This window comes from Melanaphis sacchari, unplaced genomic scaffold (genome assembly GCF_002803265.2).
Source record: "Melanaphis sacchari strain LSU unplaced genomic scaffold, SCAv2.0 Contig159_pilon_pilon, whole genome shotgun sequence".
In the NCBI taxonomy this organism is placed as follows: Eukaryota; Metazoa; Arthropoda; class Insecta; order Hemiptera; family Aphididae; genus Melanaphis; species Melanaphis sacchari.
In genome coordinates this window covers 328,983-348,684 of record NW_020270721.1, presented here as the reverse complement: position 1 = coordinate 348,684, position 19,702 = coordinate 328,983, and the positions used below count along the sequence as shown (strand labels likewise).

At 27.0% G+C, this 19,702-nt stretch overlaps 1 protein-coding gene across 1 annotated transcript; it reads left to right on the top strand.

Moving 5' to 3' along the window:
- Positions 1-868: 868 nt before the first annotated feature.
- Positions 869-18,787, top strand: LOC112592173 (stress response protein NST1-like). Its single transcript, XM_025336176.1, has 13 exons — positions 869-1,666; positions 10,484-10,595; positions 10,717-10,892; positions 10,981-11,116; positions 11,196-11,292; positions 11,645-11,825; positions 11,931-12,017; positions 12,127-12,167; positions 13,218-17,602; positions 17,683-17,802; positions 18,422-18,473; positions 18,539-18,612; positions 18,724-18,787. Exons 1-13 carry the CDS (start codon positions 1,639-1,641, stop codon positions 18,770-18,772), a joined length of 5,538 nt encoding a protein of 1,845 aa, XP_025191961.1. The 5' UTR covers positions 869-1,638; the 3' UTR covers positions 18,773-18,787.
- The last annotated feature ends 915 nt before the right edge of the window (positions 18,788-19,702 follow it).

Sequence of the window (19,702 nt, the reverse complement as noted above, 5' to 3'; positions counted from 1 at the left end):
ACACTGAAGTAGTGAAGTACCTGTTATTATAATCAAGTTGGACGAAGGTGATAATAAAATGTAAATAAAACGAAAATATTATTTGTATATTCTATGTTATACAACATTTTCTCAAAATAAATACAATATTCAGAGTGTAGATACTTTTAATAATAATTTCATTTAAATAATAACGATTATTTTACTAATAAATTAACCATAGTAATTATTTTGAACATGTTCGTTTATTTTCAAACATATTTCTTTTTATCATATTATATTATTATCATTATCATTTATCATTATATAAGTAGGCATACACATAGTGCATACCGTATACGATAAAAAACGGTACCTACCATTTTAAATGGCAGAAGCACGTTTCAAATAAGGGATACCTATGGTCCTGCCACATCAATATTTTGGAAGTTTTTAAATATTTCGTACACGGTATTATTATCGAGGGTATTTAGTCGACTCTGCAGTGGTTAAAGCCATCAAACATTTATTTTTGTCGATAACGGCGATAACAGAAACAATCTTCTTCGCATTTTCACAGCAATAATAATAATATCATCATCGTCCTGTGCAACAGAAAATAAGGTTAGCGTTTTGCCAATAGCGCTTAACAGTATTAAAAGTAATAAAACTATCGTGGACAGTGAACAGTCTGGAATTTGGATTTGTTCGCCCACCGTGGACGTTGTATAATGTATAATAATTAATTAATAACAATAATAATACGCTGTAAGTATAGAGTTGTTTGGTACGAAAAACCACGGTAATAGTAACAAAAACAATCGGTAAACGGGTCGCTGGCGAGCAGCAGCTACAACGACGGATCGCATTTGTCGCCTCCACCAGACAGCACACTGCACACCAGTGTGGTCCATAAGATAAACAACATCGGCGGCTGCGGGCCAGTGATAAGGAAGCGACGTCCCGGCGAGCAAATCAAAACATAATAAACAGCGACCCGCACTCCTCCGCACCGCCATTTTATTATACGTTCACACTCCGCACCGTCAGCACTAGCAGCGCTGTAGCATTGCAGGCCCTGGACGTTCAGCTGCAGACTTGTATAGTGTATACTGTATACCACGTTCGAGTGTCGTGAGTTCGTGACCACCGTCGTTGTCGCCCGTCAAAAAGTTTTCGCCTGTATCGCGCGTGCGTGTTGCTCGTTTGTGCGCACACTTGACCGTGTGTTTTTCACTGCTCGGCGCGTGCGTGTGTACGCGTCTTTTTTCGCGTCTCTCTGTGTGTGTGTGTGTGTGTGTGTGGTGTGTACATCTCTTTGCTGTTTCATTTGCCTTCGATTTTCGTCGTTCAGCGTCAGCTTTCGTCGTCGTCGTTGTTGTTGTCGTCATCGTCATCGTCGTCGTCACCAACGTCATCGTCGCCCCTGCCGTCGTCACAGCGACGGTTACTGTCACGTAGCGAAACACGCCCGCGTGAACGATAGGGGTTCCTAGGGACCGAACACGCGTCGTCGTCGTCGGCACGCCGTCGTGCGGCTGTGCGCGCGCGAACGCAACCGTGGAAACCGAACGTTCCCGGAGATGTGATCGTCGGTCCCGTGGCACTGTCGTAGACGCCAACCGCAAGCACCCAGTCCAGTTGACGTTATCCGTCGCTTCCGCAGCCGCCACCTTCAACATGGCGTCGTCCAACACGGATTCACCTGGTAAGTGTTACCGTCCTGCACAATGCCCCTGCCACCGCCACCCGAACCAATTGCCGCAACGCGCTATCTCATTTTTGCCCTCTTATGACAGTTTGGTTCGTTGCGGACCGGTTAACTGTCACTCGCCGTGTTTAACCGTTTGGTACTATGTACCTGCGGTGTGCATTAAGCCGGGTTTACACATTTGCAATTTTTAGGAAGCTATTTCTGCCGTTGTACAACATTCACTAATGGTATGCGATCTGTATCCAATGCTATTACGGCTTGCAGTATTTACACAATATTCGAGAACTTGCATGCGTATTCAGATCCGTACAATTTTATTCTTGCTCACATGAGATAACGCAAGCGAAATAAAGCAATCGCAATGCTATGAACTTGTCTTTATGCAAACATTAGTACCTAGTCTGAATGTTGTTGGTACGTCATTCGTTTTTTTCTCCTTCATTAGGCATCATTACATCAGGTACCTTGCTGTCTTGTGGGTGCTGTTGGATATAAATGCTTACTAAGTAATGAATATAATACCGTAACACACAATTCATCATCTGTTGTTATCAGACTAGTCTATGTATATTTTTTATCGTTTCGTGCTATCTTATTGTAATTAGTGGAATATAGGAATCATAACCAATTTGATTTATTTGTTTGGTGATTACTGATTATTAATTACTCAATTATATAGTTTCTACTTCCATGTTGACAATATTTTTACACATTTCATAACACTTAACAATTCTTATGCGTAAAATTTCAATAAATTATTTTGTTAAAAACAATATTAGATAGGTGCATGCAGCAACGTTTGTCAAACATATAATTTTCAGAGTTTATATTTTTATTAAGTGTATTCTTTTATGTAAATCTTTGTTAATAGATATAATAAATAATAAAAATTATATATGTACCTACTAATTGTGAATAAAATATATTTTAGTATGAGTGTCTACCATACATAGGTATTATACAGTTATAATAATAGTGAGTTCCTATCATAAGTTAAAAAAATTTGATGTAATTGTGGGTACTCATCTAATATGCTACCGTATGCTACCTTCTGGTACTTCATTGGTGTAGTATGCTATCTACTGTAAAATGATACCTACCAAAAAAGATTTATTAATTAATAACAATTTATTAATATGTAAAAAAAGGATTTTTTTTTCTTAAAGAGTGTTAAGTTTGGCAATCTTTTTTTTGACATCGTAAGTAAGTAGTTTTTAATAAATCACCATTTGAGTCCCTTTTATGATTATTTTTTTTTGATATTCTTTCAATGTACCTCCACAAATAACACATTTTAATTTGGAACAACTACCAAGTTCTGGGAGCAGGTTTCTTGAAGATAATTAACACATGTTTTCTTATTACATATTTGTCCATACAAATAGCGCATTGATTTGTTCGTTTTTATTTATTTTATAATAAAGAAATAAAAAATAAAACTCTCAACGATTAGGAAACATACACAATGACAACAAGATACAACATAGACTAAAATAATATATCTAAAAGTAAGTTATCACGGGTCTTGGTGGATTAGATATTATATTGGCTATTAAGCTATAATTTTGTATAATTGTTATAATATGTTATTTATTGTAATGATTCAAATGTACTTTCCCACAATAAAATGAAATAAAATAAAAATAACTACGGTAGGTAGCATACTATATGTATAAAGTTTTTTGGTAGATACTATTTTACGGTAGGTAGCATATTAAACGAGTACCTAATTGTGTAAGAATGATAAAATCATAATGATCTTAACATCTTAACACATTGACTACCATATGACTGCCAGTGATCATTTTATGAAAACATGTAATGTCATTTTTATGACTGTCAGTGATTATATTAGTTGATTACCTATATACTGTATGACTGCTGGTTACAAAAATTACGTATATTTTCTTTTATAAATTCTGAATTTGGTGCTTGGTTTATTATCACAATATGTGTGTAAGCATGGTATAGAGTAGTGGTTCTCAAACTTTTAATTTTTACTGTCCACTTAAAAAAAAAAATCTGTCAGACACTCCCTTAAAGAAAAAAGTATATTCTATATGTATAGGTGTGCGCACATGGGCAGCAGAGACAGTGTATTATGCTGCCCCTGGAATTTCTTTGGGGCTATTGTGGCCGATAAATTTTAGATAATGGACCTCGGTAAAATTATTTTTTCACATATGATCATTGTAGATAAGAAAATTATAAAAAAATTTATTTTATTTAGTGAAGTATAGATAAATATTTTATGATTATATAATTTACTAGTTTAAAACTAATAGACCTATCTACTATAAAAAAAAATAGCCATAATATTAAATTGTAAATATTATTATTTATTATCATTTATTATGGTTAAGAAATCTAAATAAACTGGGTTTTTAATGTTATTGTCTAGTTTATCGTACACCAATACGCCATGACGCTTGCGAAAAAGTATACCTTTGGTGGCTTAGTACTTTACTGTACAACTTTTTAAAAATAACCAATATAATTTTAATTTTGATCCTAATAGTAAAAAAAAAAAAAGCAAAATTATGGGCTGGTTTTAATAGTAAATTTGAAGAATAGGCCGAATTAATTTCTTGATATCCCTAAAACTGGAGGCTGCGCAGGTCTATGACTATATGCAATGAAAAATTAATTTATTGTTTATAAATAAGTATTATATTGTATATGTACAACTAAAAAAGCATCCTAATGAGATAGATGTGCTCAAAATTCTAATTTAAAATGCCCATAAAGATATTTTTAGATTTTATAAAATTATCAAGTAAGATATAAAAAAAAATACTGAAATTAAATACTATTTTTAGTGGATTTGGGTAGATTGCGCATTACTTGAAAACAAGTTTGATAGATCGCTTACGACATCACTACCATATGTTTTTTAAAGCCAATAAGTATATATTATTATTAGTAGTAGAGCAGCCATACTCAACCTGTGGCCCGCTAATGGTTTATATGTGGCCCAAACAGAACTCATTGAATTAATAAAAAAAATTTAAAACTAATATAAATATAAAATAGGTATAACAGAACAATTAAAGTGTGTCCTACGCGATTGCGATAAGAATGATTGTGTTTTTGGTATTTCCACTATTAATAATTCACACTAATTTAAAATAAATATTTAATTTTTTTACAATTAAGTTTCAAATGTTGTACATTTAGACTTGTGGCTCGTGTAATATTTCAAAATATTTTATGTGGCCCAAATGAAAAAAAGGTTGAGTATGGCAGGCAGTAGAGTAATAGTTAAATTATTTGAGAAATTTTACTTTTCTAAGCGGACAATTAAAGTTGTCAGTTACCCAACAATATTGACAATACCTTTAGCATTATGAATAAAAAATCTTTAAGTTTAAATTTTGATGAAATATATTTATTTTAAAAAGATTGAATATTTTTACTGTAGTTTTAGTTATTAAGAGGACGTTGTACCTGCACATGTTTTCTCTGTCTTACATATACATAATCAGAGTCAGATTTTCCATTAGGCATTGTGGGTAGCTGTTTAGGGCGGAAAATTTTGTTATGTTTTATTAAAAAACATCAAACATATAAAAAAAAAAAAAAATGAAAAATGAATTAATGTATATTTATGAAAAATAATTAATAATGTGTGTATTTATTTTATATTTTATATTTTTCTATATCGTATATGGTATACGGTTGTGGTAACTTGTTCAGTTGCTTACCTATTATAGGGGTGGCAAATTTTTGATGACTATAGCTGTAAATAAGATAAATCTACCTCTACATACAACATAGCAAATTTTCGTTCAACAGATTCCATTTTATGTTGTTAGCTTTAACATTAGAGTAAATTTACCTATAATCAAACTTAAATGTGAGAATTTTGTCTAGGAAATGACATAGGCTCTTATTAATATTATAATTTTAAAGTAAGTTATGAGCATTTTTAAGTTTCAATAAAATTATAGGTAACTCAGCTTAAAATTAAAATATCAATAAAAACCTATGTCATTGCTTAGATAAAATTCTTACCCTTAAGTTTGAAATAGGTAAATTTACTCTTATGTTAAAGCTAACAAAATAAAATGGATTCTGCTGAACGAAAATTTTTGTTATGTTGTAAGACTGAGATAACATATGTGGGTGTGGCGTCCTCTTAACAATTATTCAATATCATTTAACAACTCTAACAACAGTAGAAACTATTAAACATTTGTTATTTCAAATGTTTTTATACACAACCGTTTTAATAATAATTTAAATACAGTGCACATTTCACTTTGATCTTGATAGACTTAAAATTTGATAATGTTTGATTTTAGTTTTAATTTTAGCTACATATATATTCTTCAAAATTTTAATTGCATCAACCTAGTTTAAATTGGAATATTTCAAACTGTTTACAATAATCTTTAACTTAGTAGTATTTATATAACTAAGTGTATAGAATATTCTAATTAAAGTATTGTATTTTATATGTATGTTAATTTGGAATCACGAACATTTCGTTTCCGTCAAAAAAAACCAATCCACAGACATTTTGTCCCTGGCAATTATTAAGATAGGATGTTTTATCCCAGAAAGTTATTAGCCAAAGAACGTTTGGTTTCCAATAAACTTTGATATCTAAATAATTATAATTAATGTCTAAATAACAATACTACAAAATTTACAAATATATAATCAAATAGTCAGGATTTAAATAAATCACAATTGTATTAAGTCAACACAAAATGTTGTAAAAATAAATAAATTTAAATTAAATACTTTAATATTAAGGTATATTTATGTTAGGTCAACTGATTTTTGATATATTAAATATTTTATATCTATTTGAAAACCAAATCATTTCATGTATTAATTTAAATTTAGAATTTCAGTTCACAAACCTGTTAGGCTGTATAGTGCACATAAAATTTTTATTACTTATTTATAGCCTATATACTATATTAGACATCACAGAATTGTTCTTTAGAACTAAATTTATTAATTGTTAGTAAAATAATGAACTTTGAAGAAATTAATAAATAATAATGATTTAAAAAATCTGAGAACTGAATGTCCTATTATTAAAGTTACTAGGGACCAAACATACCTATGGCTAATAACTCCACGACAAAACATTTTATCTTTTTAATTGCTGGGGATGAAACGTTCATGAACTGGTTTTTTTGATGGAGACAAAACGGTGAAGGCGATACATCCGTTTACCATTCATTTTATACTGGCCACTGACCTAAAGTGTAATCTTCCTCCACTGAAATATGTAATCTACCAACATTTTAAACTTTTTACTGGTATATAATACATAATTAAATATGAGCATACTTCTATATACTCAATGTCATAGCTTTTAAACAGTTTTCAAAAGTATTATCACCACAAATTGAATATCTACATTATATTTTAAATTTAATTTGGCTGTCATGGAAACAAAGAGAATGCTCTTATTATCTAAAAGCCATTATGCAGTTTAAATGCATTTACCTCATACAACAACGCATAGATTTTCAACTAAGTTATTTTTGAAGGAAAATTTATTTGTCAATAAAAAATATTCAAAAGTAACCTGGTATATTAATATAGAAATTAATTTCATTAAGTATTTTGCTCATAATAGATCCAGAGAATAGATACAAATATTAAACATTTATTTTCCTATATTAATAGATGACATATTTGTAAAAACCTGCTTAATAAGTACATAAATTATAATAATCAAAAGTTCCTAGCTATCCAAAATCTAAATTTCTTTTTTAACCGGCACATTTAGATACATCGTATGATAAATAAAATGTTGTCATTAATACTTTTTATGCAGGGTTAATGATAATTTTACAATATTAACACATTTTTTAGATTACACCACTAATATTTATAAATGTTTTTTAATATACCATTTAAAAGAATATCAGTTATATTAATTTTGTTTCTTATTTAGAACTATAAAATTATATTCTTAAATTCACCTCGAAATTCACAAATTGGGACTGTCAAATTATGTAATTAATGGATTAATATCTTATAAATATACTTTATAATATTATAATACTCATTTAAAGTGCAATAAAAAGCATTTTCTATAATTTATTTTTTTTGATTTTCGAATGGTTTTTTTCAAAATTAAAATTTTAACTACTATTATTATTTAATTTTTTATTAAGTATGTTAGAATCAAAAATTAATTTGCTTTATATGTTCAATAAAAGAAGAAATTTTTAAAAATATCCTTATTATGCGTTTTATAGTATTTATTTATGCAAAAATCAGAATTTAGAACTTATTGGACACATTGTATATCATAATAATCAAATATTATAGTAATATATTAAAAAATGTAATGTTTTCAATAAAAATTAATACCAACCTACGGTAATACTCGTGGTAAAATGAATTACTTAAACGACAATATCTAAATCATATCATGAAATCTATGCAACAAATAAGCTGACAAATCTTTTCTGCTTAAAATTGTTTTTTATATACTATGATATAACATTGAATTCAAATTATATAAATAGTGACACACTTGACACCTACTTGATTGCAGATTATTCGTTAACCTATTTTGTTTTTTTTGTATTTTCCAATTATTAGTATTTGTGATGATAATTTTTTACTTTTGATCCTCCAAAGTATCAATTTTGCTTCTAGAAAAGTTTGAGTGCTGTGGAATTTATATTACTTCTAAGGTGATAATATACATTTATAATTGTTAACACAGCCTTTTTTTTTTTTCATTATTTAGTTAACATTTACAAAATATGATTAAATATTTAAAATTCTCTAAATTATCCTGTTCTCCTTAAAGTTAAATATTTTGATTGTTAAAAGATTCTTATGATCACACTTAACTAACTGTTATTGGTTCTAATTAAATATAACATATTTTTTTAATTTTATAAATATTAGAACTGGAATTTAAATAATACATTTTATTAGGCTTTATGAATTAATTGAGTTATTTTAAATAAATGTGGTTGGGTCTTATTTTTTTTAGTATATAAAATGTGACATTATTTCTCAACACAAATCAGTTCACATTTCTATATTATTAATTTATGATTTATGCTATAAATTATGTTTTATAATTTTTCATATGTATTTTTAAATCATGTAAAAATATTAAATTATAAATTTAATATACATTATAAATTGAAGTCTTCTTATCATAGACAGTTGATTCTTATCAGAAATGTATATCCTACTTTTGTAATCATAACATTCAGAGACTAAACTAAAAGTTCTCTTGCTATTATGTGATTTAGCCATTTTTGTATTTTTATAACTAAAGCATAAGTGCTTATTTAATAAATAATAATATATGTATAATGAAGTGGTTATGATAAATTTAAAGCTACTTTAATAGCCTAACCTACTATTTTGTTATTTAAATACTCATCTCAGTAAAAATAAGAAGTAAATCAAGAGACTAAGTTCTAATAAAATTAGGACTAAGATTTTAATCATTAAATTTTATTTTTTCCAGTTTTTATTTTTAGTACAAATTTGTTTAATGTCATGTTGAATGGATATGGACAATTTTACTTTGAATTTTTTTAGTTTTTTAGAAAATTTTACATTTGTTTGACTTTTAGTGCATTTTAAACATAGATTTTAACTTAACTTTATGTACATACAATATTATAAATATTTTATCATCAATTCATTACTTATAATTAAAATTTGTTTATCTTGCAATTTAAATTCTATTCATAGGCAATATATTATAGTATATTTACATGGGTACATAGTACATTTATGACCATGGAATACAATTAAACCAACTTAGGCATCATCAAATAAATATAACAGCAGTTATACAAATAATTAAGATACCTAATTCATTTTCATATCCAATAGATATTAAATTTTAAAGATTTTGTATATTAAGTACTTTATATGTTTATTGTAATCATAGTTTTTTAGTGCACTTTACTAGTGAATTATTTTAAATTATTGGTGCAGTTTAACAGGGTTTTAGGAAATTAAATTTTCAGCCTTACTCATAATTATTAGGCTTTAATTTTTATACAAATGCATATATTTCTACAATTTACTTAGAATAATATTATTTTGATTAATTATATTAACATTTTGTAGTATGTAGAGTCAATTGTCAATTTTCTATTTTGCATATTTAAGCAAATGGCTGTAAATATCATATTTATATATTTTATAAATAGTAAATAAATTTTTTTTTTAAATTTTGCTTTGATTTACAAAATTAATTAGTTTTTATTACTTTTCATATGCAGTTAAACCCAATAGTTTTTATAAATGTCGTTAGATCAAAATAGAATAAATCATTGATATCTGAATGTATTTAATAAAGATATTTGTACCCTTATGGTAGCAAATAATATTTCATTCTGGAAACTATAAAACCCAGTATTTAATTTTTTTTTTCAAGTACCTATATTAAATTAAAATTACCTGATAAATAAATTGATCTTATGAAAAAACTTCCTTGTTGTGAAGATGTGTCATATAAAATCAGAAAAGAAATAGGACATTGTTCTATTTGAGTATCAATAGATTTTCTGATAAGTTTTTTATCATTATTTCTACATATATATAAATCTAATAATAAAGGGTAGGTAATCATTTTCATGTTTTTAAATTTTTATGTGGATATTCAACAATATGTGTCACAAAAAAAATCTGGGCCCCCTTCAAAATATATTATTAATTATTATATTTGGTTACATTGAGTTAAGTTTTGCAAGGCATGCTATATTTTTTTAACTCCTATTAGTGTCTCATTTATTTTTATCATTCAATTATTTCAAAAATGGCTAATGATAAAAAAATTGGATTTTATTTCAGGTACAATTTATAGATGGATAGAGAGGAAGCCACTAACAGAAGCAGTTTTGTGGACATCAAAAGAAAAATTTTGGTTAATTACATCTACATGCCATTATGGGACTCATGATTGGTAAATATAGATTTTTGTAAACTGTCAGATTGTGGGTTTTGAAATTAGTTTAAATAGTACAAGTTCAAAAATTAACTATTTACTTATTTATTATTACATTTCATTATATTATTGTTTTTAGGAAATCAGTTGCTCAAGTTCTTAGACATGTGGGAGAACCTTATAGACCTCGAGAATGGTATGCACCAAAAAACTGTGAACATCAGTTTAAAATTGTTGTATCTAATCTTAGCAAGGAATTAAAATCATTGCCTTTTATTGATATGCTGCGACATATTGCTGAAGGTTTAAGAAAGGGTAAATAAATAATTATAATATAATATGCTTAAAAAATGAAATAGAAGTACAAAGAAATATATTTGAGATGAATTTTTTATGAACATAGATTATTTACGAGAAGTTAGTAAATCAAAAGAAACCTTAAAATTAAAGTACTGTAATTTATACAGTATTTTGAATCGTGTGAAACAAGGAAATTTGTCAAGAAATGAAATTGTCAGCCTTTATTCACAAGCAAGAAGGTTGAAATTATTTGTTTAATAGTCAACAGTTTGTATGTTATGTACTTAAATTTTATTTGTGTATATTTTATTTTTCCAGAAATGAAGTCGAAGGTAAACAATATTTGGATCAACTTATGACTAAGCAAAATGCTAGTTTAGCTTCAGAAAATTCTAGTTCTGGGTTAATAGAAGAGGTACAAAAACAAAAAAATAATTGCACATTAAATCAATTGATTATTTATAAAGGTGTTAGGTTAAGTTCTAAGATAAGACATTTTGAAAATTAAAAACATTAATAGTATATCTTATTACTTAGAACTCATGTATGTTATACATTTTTAAATTATTATAAGCAATAAACTATCATACAAACTTAACTTATTTCAAAAATAAAGATCTGTTGTTAATCATGAATATATTTAAAAAAATACATTTTCTGAAAAATTGTTGTTTATTTATATTCATAAATAATTGATTTAATATCTTATAAGTTATTTAATCAAAATCAGTTTATTATGTTTTTAACCATTTATGTTTATTCTACAGCCTATTAAATGGAATACACCATCTGCACCATTATTAACAAGTCTTCTAAGATCTCGTAATACTATACCAGCCAATAGAACTGCCACAACTATTACTTCTTTATTACAATCTCCTGGTGGCACATCAAGAACTAGATCTGGAAAATTATTACCATTAACTCCTAGCATTAGAACTACACAAGGTAAATTTGGATTTGTTAATATCTTTTATTATATTACATAATACTATAATTTTAAAATATAGTGGTTTGATTTTATTGACATTATTATCTTTTATAAATTATTAGGTACTCCTACACTTTCTAAACTGCTTGAAGCTCCAGCAAATCCTTATATACCAAATCCACCACAAACAGCACAGAAGAATAAGCTAAGTAAGTGTATAAATATATTCATTATACAAGTATTTAAAGCAATTATACTATAAATTTATTTTGGTTCTGTTGTAATAATATATTTTTATGAATAATTTTTTTTTTTTAGGTGAAGTTGTAACAGAAAAGCTTGCGAATACTTCTAAAAAAGTGAGTTAAACATTAAGTGATTTATTATAACATCAAACTAGTGTACTTTGTTTTAATATTTGCTTCATAAAATCATTTCTATGTCTGACTGTCATTTTAAAGTTCTATAGGTATGAAATCTGATTACATCATATTTTTTTTTCAATATATTACAAATAGATCTCTTTTTTTTTAAATTAAATATATTTTTCATAAAAATTCATTACACTAAATATTAAAAACAAGAAATAACTAAAATTAATTTAATGGTAATATAATATTACCCATGTGCATTATAGTTCTTCAATATTTTATAAAGTTATATATTATAATATTTATTGATAATGAAATATTTATATTATATTAATTTTAATGAATAATATTTAAAAAAAATTTATAGTTTAAAAATAATCAAAAAACATTTAATTTTAAACTTGTTTCTTTAGAAGTTGTAAAACAATATATTTGTGTATTTGACCTTTCTATTTATTTTAAATAATAAATAAATCTTATGGTGTTGAGGCAGGCTTTTGAAAGGGAGATGATATGTTAATGCAAGAGCGCTGTAGTATAAACAAGTGTGTGCTAAAATAAATAATGATCAGTTTGCATAATAACACTTAAAACCATTATAAAATAATATGAACTATTGGTTATTGGGATGGGGAAAAGAAACTTTTAAATACTCAATTTCATATATGCACACATACTCGTATAAAGTCATATATAAAATTTATATGTGTTAAAATATTTATTATATTTATACTTTGACATGACTATAGTAGGTATTAAAAGTGGAAGAAAAGTTTACCTAATAGTATTGACTGAAATTTTTATTATTTATTCCTTTATTCTAGATTTTGTAGAAAATTTCTAATGTCAAGTTTATTTACTATGGTGATTTCTAAACTAAAGAAAATACAAGTTTACAAATTTCAATTAGTTTCTTCAGTATTAATTTTTCTTTCACAAATATTAAAAAATGCATGAAAAATTAAACTGCTTTTAACTGCTTTAATTTTCTTATTTAATTTAATGCAAATTAAAATTAACATGTGAATATTTTTATAGGAAAACTCGCAATCAACATCATTAAATAAAGTACGAGTAGATAATATGACAACCTTGGGATCTTTTAATCAAATCAATAAATCTGATTTATCAGCTTCGAAGAAACTGATAACAAAGAGTCCTGTTGCAACAGTTAAAAATGGATCGAAATCAAATTTAAGTGTTGTTAATTTATTAAGTGATAGCGAAAACGATGATGATAAAAACACCAGTCTTAAAAGTCCGTTTGGAGAAAAGAAGGATACAAGTAGTAGAGTTGAACCTAGGGCAACAAGAAGTCAAACTAGAGCTGAAGGGGGTTTCAAACAGTTCAATGATACTAAACTGCCTGATGGTAAAAAAGAACGTGAAAGTTTGCGACAACAAAGTGGAGGATCTCAAACTAATGAAACACATTCAATTAATGATGATGTAACTGATATTGACCAAATTGAAGTTGAACCATTATCATCCGTTCAAGATGAAATACAAACTCAAACTCCCTCTAAAATGACACGATCTTCTTCGCAAAAACTTCGTTTATTAAATCCGGGAGATAATTTATTAACAAATAATAAAGTTAATAACAAAGAAATTAACAATAAAATGGTGGAAGATATATCAGCTAATTTTATTTTGAATAATTCCTCTTCAAAAACTTTAGCTACACAGTATCAATGCTTGTTGGGCGAGCCTAAGGGTAACAGTTCTAATGTTTCAGAAAGCCTGCTTCCTGTTGATAGAACTGCAGTTAAAGATGCTATTTTGATTCGCAAAGATAGCCAATCTTTGCAAAATACATCGAATACATCTTCTGATGAAAAACTATTAAAACAAAAAGAAGTATTTGAACTAAAATCATCAAATATTAAAAGTATTGATGACATCAATAATTCACAAATGTTGTCAACTAACAACCAGCCTATGTTAGTAGTTAACAAAATCAAGAAACCATTTAATATTAAACCTACTTCAGAGCAGAAAGTTGATGATATTCAAGTCATCAAAACAAATGTGAAAAAGTCCATGAGATACAATAATAGTTCCCAAAATGTGGTTAAATTATCTGAAAATAAATATACAGTTACTGCTACTGCTGCTGCTGCTGCTGCTGATGATGATGATGATATTGTTATTGTTGAAGATGAGATCAACATTAATGACAATAATAAAACAACAATGAAAACTAAGGGGTTATCAAGTAGTACTGAATCACAAAACTCATCTTCAATAGTTATTAGTCCTAACATTTCAAGTGATTACAAATCAAACTTGCCTCAATTAAATGAAAAAAAAATTAAAAATGACAAAACTTCATGGAATGTGTTTGGAAAACCCCAAAATATTTTGGATTCTACTAAAAAGTGTCAAGATAGTAGTGTATCTAAAAGTAAAATTAATAGTAACATTAGTGAGACTAACAACCGATTTATTAAAGAACTAGATTTTGATTTTGATCAATCGATTTCTCAAACATCTTTGGCTGAATTATATAATGGTGTTGAAGAAATTGTTGAAATGCATTCTTTTGATAATGAAGAATTGAGTTCTTTAATTGAATGTGGTCCGTTAAATAGTAATGAAACTGAGGAATGTAGAAATATAGTTAGTGTTGACCAAGGTGATTCCTCTGTGAGTGAAAGTGATTCAACTATTGGAGCTTTTGATACTTTTGCTCAGATCACAAGAGTACAACAAAAGTCATCTACTTCTAAATATATTAATTTAGATACCAGAGAATCAAAAAAAACAAACCAGGAAATAAAACATTTAAAAGAAAATGTTTGTCAATCTGTTAAAATAGATGATAATCAGAGCACTGCAGTATCAGTCACTGGAATACCTATCTTACAGGGTGTAATATCAGATGTTATGAATCAAATTGATTTAGATGGTGTTCCATCGCTTACAACATTAAACTCAAATAATTCTTCTTCTAATGATGTTGTTGAAATAATAAGCAGTGATGAAGAAGTGACTGTGGAGAATATAAAAGCGGGTCCTTCAAATATGCAAAATAAACAAATCCAAACCCTTGATAAAGAAAAAGAAGGAAAATCCTATAAAATAAAGGAAGCTGAATCGATAAAAGTAGTACCCGAAGTAGAATCCAAATTGTGTAAAAATAATAACTCTAATAGCGGAATTAGTGCTATTAAATCTATCAATGTTGAAATGCCACCATGTATAGTTGTTAAAAATCAAATATCTGCTGCCGATAGAATGACATTTAACAAAATACTAGAAATAAAAAAAGAATCAGCTGTAGGATATAATCAGGATAATGAAATGATATATACTTCAAATCCTGATGAAATAATAGACTTAAATGAATTTAATTATGATGAAGACGTGGAACCAACAGGAATAGCAGTTAACATTTTTAATGAAAATTTGTTAAAAGAAACAGAAATGAAGAAAGAAGCTGAAGAAAGAAAAAAGAAGGAAGAAGAAAGACTAAAACAAGAATACGATGAAAGAAAGAAAAAAGAAAATGATGATAGAATGAAGAAAGAAAATGAGGAAAGGATGAAAAAAGAAGAAATGAAGAAAAGAGAATTTGAAAAGAGAATTTTAAATGAGAGAAAGAAAAAGGAAGATGAAGAAAGAAAGATCAAAGAAGATGAAGAAAGGAAGAAAAAAGAAGAAAATGAAAGAAAGATGAGAGATTTACAAGAAACAATGAAAAAAGAAGCAGAAAGAAAACTCGCAGAAAAATATGAAGCAGAAAGGCAAAGAAAAATTATTGATGATAGGATTAGTGCATATGATTTAAGGTTAAGAAATGTATTGAAACAACAAATGATGGGAATGGAAAAAAGAGTTGTAGTTAAAGAAGAAATCATTGATGAATGTGTTGAATGTGTTGATGACATTATGGAAGAAATAATATATGAAGAGGATACTTCTGATGAAGATGATGGTTATGTCGAAGATCCATATTCAGAAGAAATTCATTCAAAAGTAAAGAAAGCAAGAAGTTTAAAAACTATTTTAAAGCGTCATAAAGATGTGGTTCAATTGAGGGGTAATGAATTACAATTGAAAGAAAGATGCCAAAAAAATCTAGATCAAATAAGAGAATGTCTAAGAGTTCAAGACTTGGTTAATAAAAGAGAAAATGTAAAAGCATCTACATCAGAAAATCTAGTACAGAAAGAATATATGAAGTTTGATGTATTAGTGACTGACAATCCAAATATTCTAAAATTTAAAACCGTTGACATACCACAACATAAAGCCGATGAATTACAAACACTTAAAAGCATTGAAATAAAAAGACTTACAGAAGCTGAAATACAAAAATATACATCTTCTGAGAAATACAAAGCTCATGTAATTAAATCTAAAAAAGCTAAAGAAGTGGAATTAAGAAGAGTTAAAGAAGCTGAATTAGAAAGAGCTAATAATGAACGGGTAAGAATGAACAACGAACTTGAAGCAAAAAAATTTAAAGAAGCCGAGTTAAGAAAAAATATAACTGTTAAAGAAAATGAAATGAAGGGATTGGAAAAGAGAAGTGTTTTGAAGAAAGTGAATGAACCAGTAAATAATCGATCTGTTGCACATACAGAGATCAATTTAGTGAAGAATCATGGAGTTGTTCCTCCTGTACAATTTAAGAAAAAAAATGAACAAGAACAAAAAAATCGTACAAATACAGAACAAGCATTAATTGAAACTAGAAAAGCAGCAACAAAGGAAGATTTTGAAACATTTAATCCAAGAGAACGAGGAGTAAAAAAGTGTGTAGGATTTGATGGGAAAAACTCTAAAACCATAGAATCTAAGTTACCTGAAGTTAAAATGGTAACTAGGACAAGGGGGTTAAGAGTTGAAGAAAAATTAAAAGAATCTAATGTTTCTAAAAATGTGTCAACTAAACTACGACCACAAATAAAATCTTCTGGATCAACATCTATTGCAAGTTCAACTACTGTTGAAAATCTATCAATAGCTAGTAATGATAATAAAAAACAAACTAAGAATACTGATGATGGAAATAAAGTTTGTACCACTGTACACGTACCACGTGGTAATGATAAGAACTTTAAGGATTTAAATATTGAGCCTAATGTCCTTATTAGACAAGACAATTTGAATCGTGAAGTTATTGATACACCAAGAACTCGTACTCGTTCTTCATCATTTAAGAAAAAAACAATTTCAGAAAATAAGATTTCTAAGCAAAGTCCAAATGTTAGTGCACACATTCAAAAGGAAACTATTGGAATGAAGAAGGTTTATAATTTACACCCTGAAGGTGATGCAGCAAAACAAATTATTCAAAATATTACTAGTAAAAGATTGTATATCCCTGTAGTAATGTTAGATACAAAAGATATTCCACTTCATAAAGTTAATCAGCGATCAATTAACTTGATGAAACAACGAGAAAATGCTTTGTAAGTAAAATACACTTTACTGTAATAATACAAAAATTATTGTTAATAATTTTATACTGCAATTATTTTTTTATTTTTAGAAAACAGAATCAAGTACAAAAACCAATTGGAACTAAAATACAGTTAGAAAAAACATCTCCTAAGAAACGAGGTCGTAAACGTAAAATTGATGTACAAAATGAAAAACTTCAAAAGTCTAAGTATGATAAACGTATTAATAAATATACCTTATGACATGTAGTATAATGTATGACTTGTTTCTATACTAAAATCAATAATTGATTAAAAAATTGTTTGAATTATAATCATACTCATAATTCTTTTTTTGATGTATTTATTGATTAACTAAGTCATAAATGTATTTTTTTACAATTATGAAAATATTAATTTTAAACAGATTTTTAATTTATTAACTCTTATTTACTGATCATTCTTCTATGTAGTTGAATTTTTCTGCTTCTATATTTTTTGGGTAATATTCTCATGAAAAGTGAATGCTTATTAAATTAATTTACTATTTCAAAAACCATTTTAAACTTCAAATAAAAAGTTCATGTTGACATGTTATTACAATAAGTGTTATGTCATAGTTTTTTTATTTATGTTTTCAAAAATTGTTATATACATTACAACTTTTATAAATATTAATTTTATATTTATATATTATTAACTGTAATTGTCTTTCAATATTTAAATGTCTTGTTGACAATTGTAAGTTCTAAAAATTGAAAATAATCAATTGCAGCTACATGTTTCCTTCCTTTGGTAATAGGTATTATAAATTATTTTTATTTTAAATTTGCATTATGTTTATTTCAGAAGTAATGAAGTAACTTCTAAAAATTGCCGAAAAACGAGAATATCAATAAAAGTATGTTAATCTATTAAAATTTTAAAATTAAAATATTTTGTTAATTTTTTAATTGGTTTTTATAGGAGGTAGAACCTCTAGCTAGAAGAACCAGAAGGAGTCTTGGGCTACGCAATATTAAAAATGAGTCTATGAATAAGTAAGATATAATTTTATATTGATTTGATACTATATTTTTAGAGCTTAAAGTTGTTTTATGTTTCTACGTTATAAATATTTGTATTTATTTTAATATTATTTGTTTATTTAGGCAGTCTGTTCAGTCATGTAAATTTAAAAAGGAGCTTTTGGACAAGTGAGATGAAATTTTATATTGGTTTTTAATTAAACTTTTTTTATTACTCATTAAGAAGATGTTGTTCCTACATGTATGGTCTCTGTTTTTCATACATATAACAATAATTTACATACCGGATTCTCACTATTTAATATTTTTGTTTTATCATGATGTACCTATTATAAAATTTAAATTTGATATTTTTAAATAAATTTACTACAATTTTATTTAAATTTTAAACATGCAAATTTCAAATATTGTTATTTGTTTGATAAAAATTCTTAGTAGATAGTAATAAGTTAGTTATTAGTTATTACTGACACAATATATCGATAAAGCATATACTTAAATTTTGAGAACGCTAACCCATTAGTATATTTAGTATAAAGATGATCTATCCTTTCCAATTACCCTATTTGTGTGTTCCATTTTTAATACAAATTTTTAAGTAGATTACTTTTAAGAACTATGTCATACTCTGTCAATTACAAAATAACAAAGTATACTGTATGTTTATATAATATTCATAGATTCTTGAAGAAGGTTATTATAGTTAAAAAGTTGTCTGTTATCGGTGGCCTTTATTTTAATGCTTTTTCAATCCATCAAGGGTTCTAAAAAATATCTCTACAAAATTTGGCGCTAATTAAGCAAGTACTGTGGAATTAATATCCGTAATTTTTAGACATATATTACTGGACTTATTATATCTATATTAGTCAACTTCTTATAATTTAATTATCTATTATTTCCGTTTTGCTTCAGTTGAAATATTCTCAATCATGATAGATATTTTATTGTTATGGTGGTAATCAATGATAAAAAAAATTACCAATGGCATACTGTATATATGTAAATAAATATTTGATGTTAGTTGAAATAAAACTAATGTGTGTTGGTCCTCTTGTATTGTATGTTAAAAAAACTGAGTCGAGTCACAAGTAGTTTTTGA

Coding starts and splice junctions, on each gene's coding strand:
- LOC112592173 (XM_025336176.1), top strand. CDS start 1,639: ATGGCGTCGTCCAACACGGATTCACCTG. Junction 11,117..11,195: donor CTTTATTCACAAGCAAGAAG/GTTGAAATTATT, acceptor TTATTTTTCCAG/AAATGAAGTCGAAGGTAAAC. Junction 17,603..17,682: donor AAACAACGAGAAAATGCTTT/GTAAGTAAAATA, acceptor TTTTATTTTTAG/AAAACAGAATCAAGTACAAA.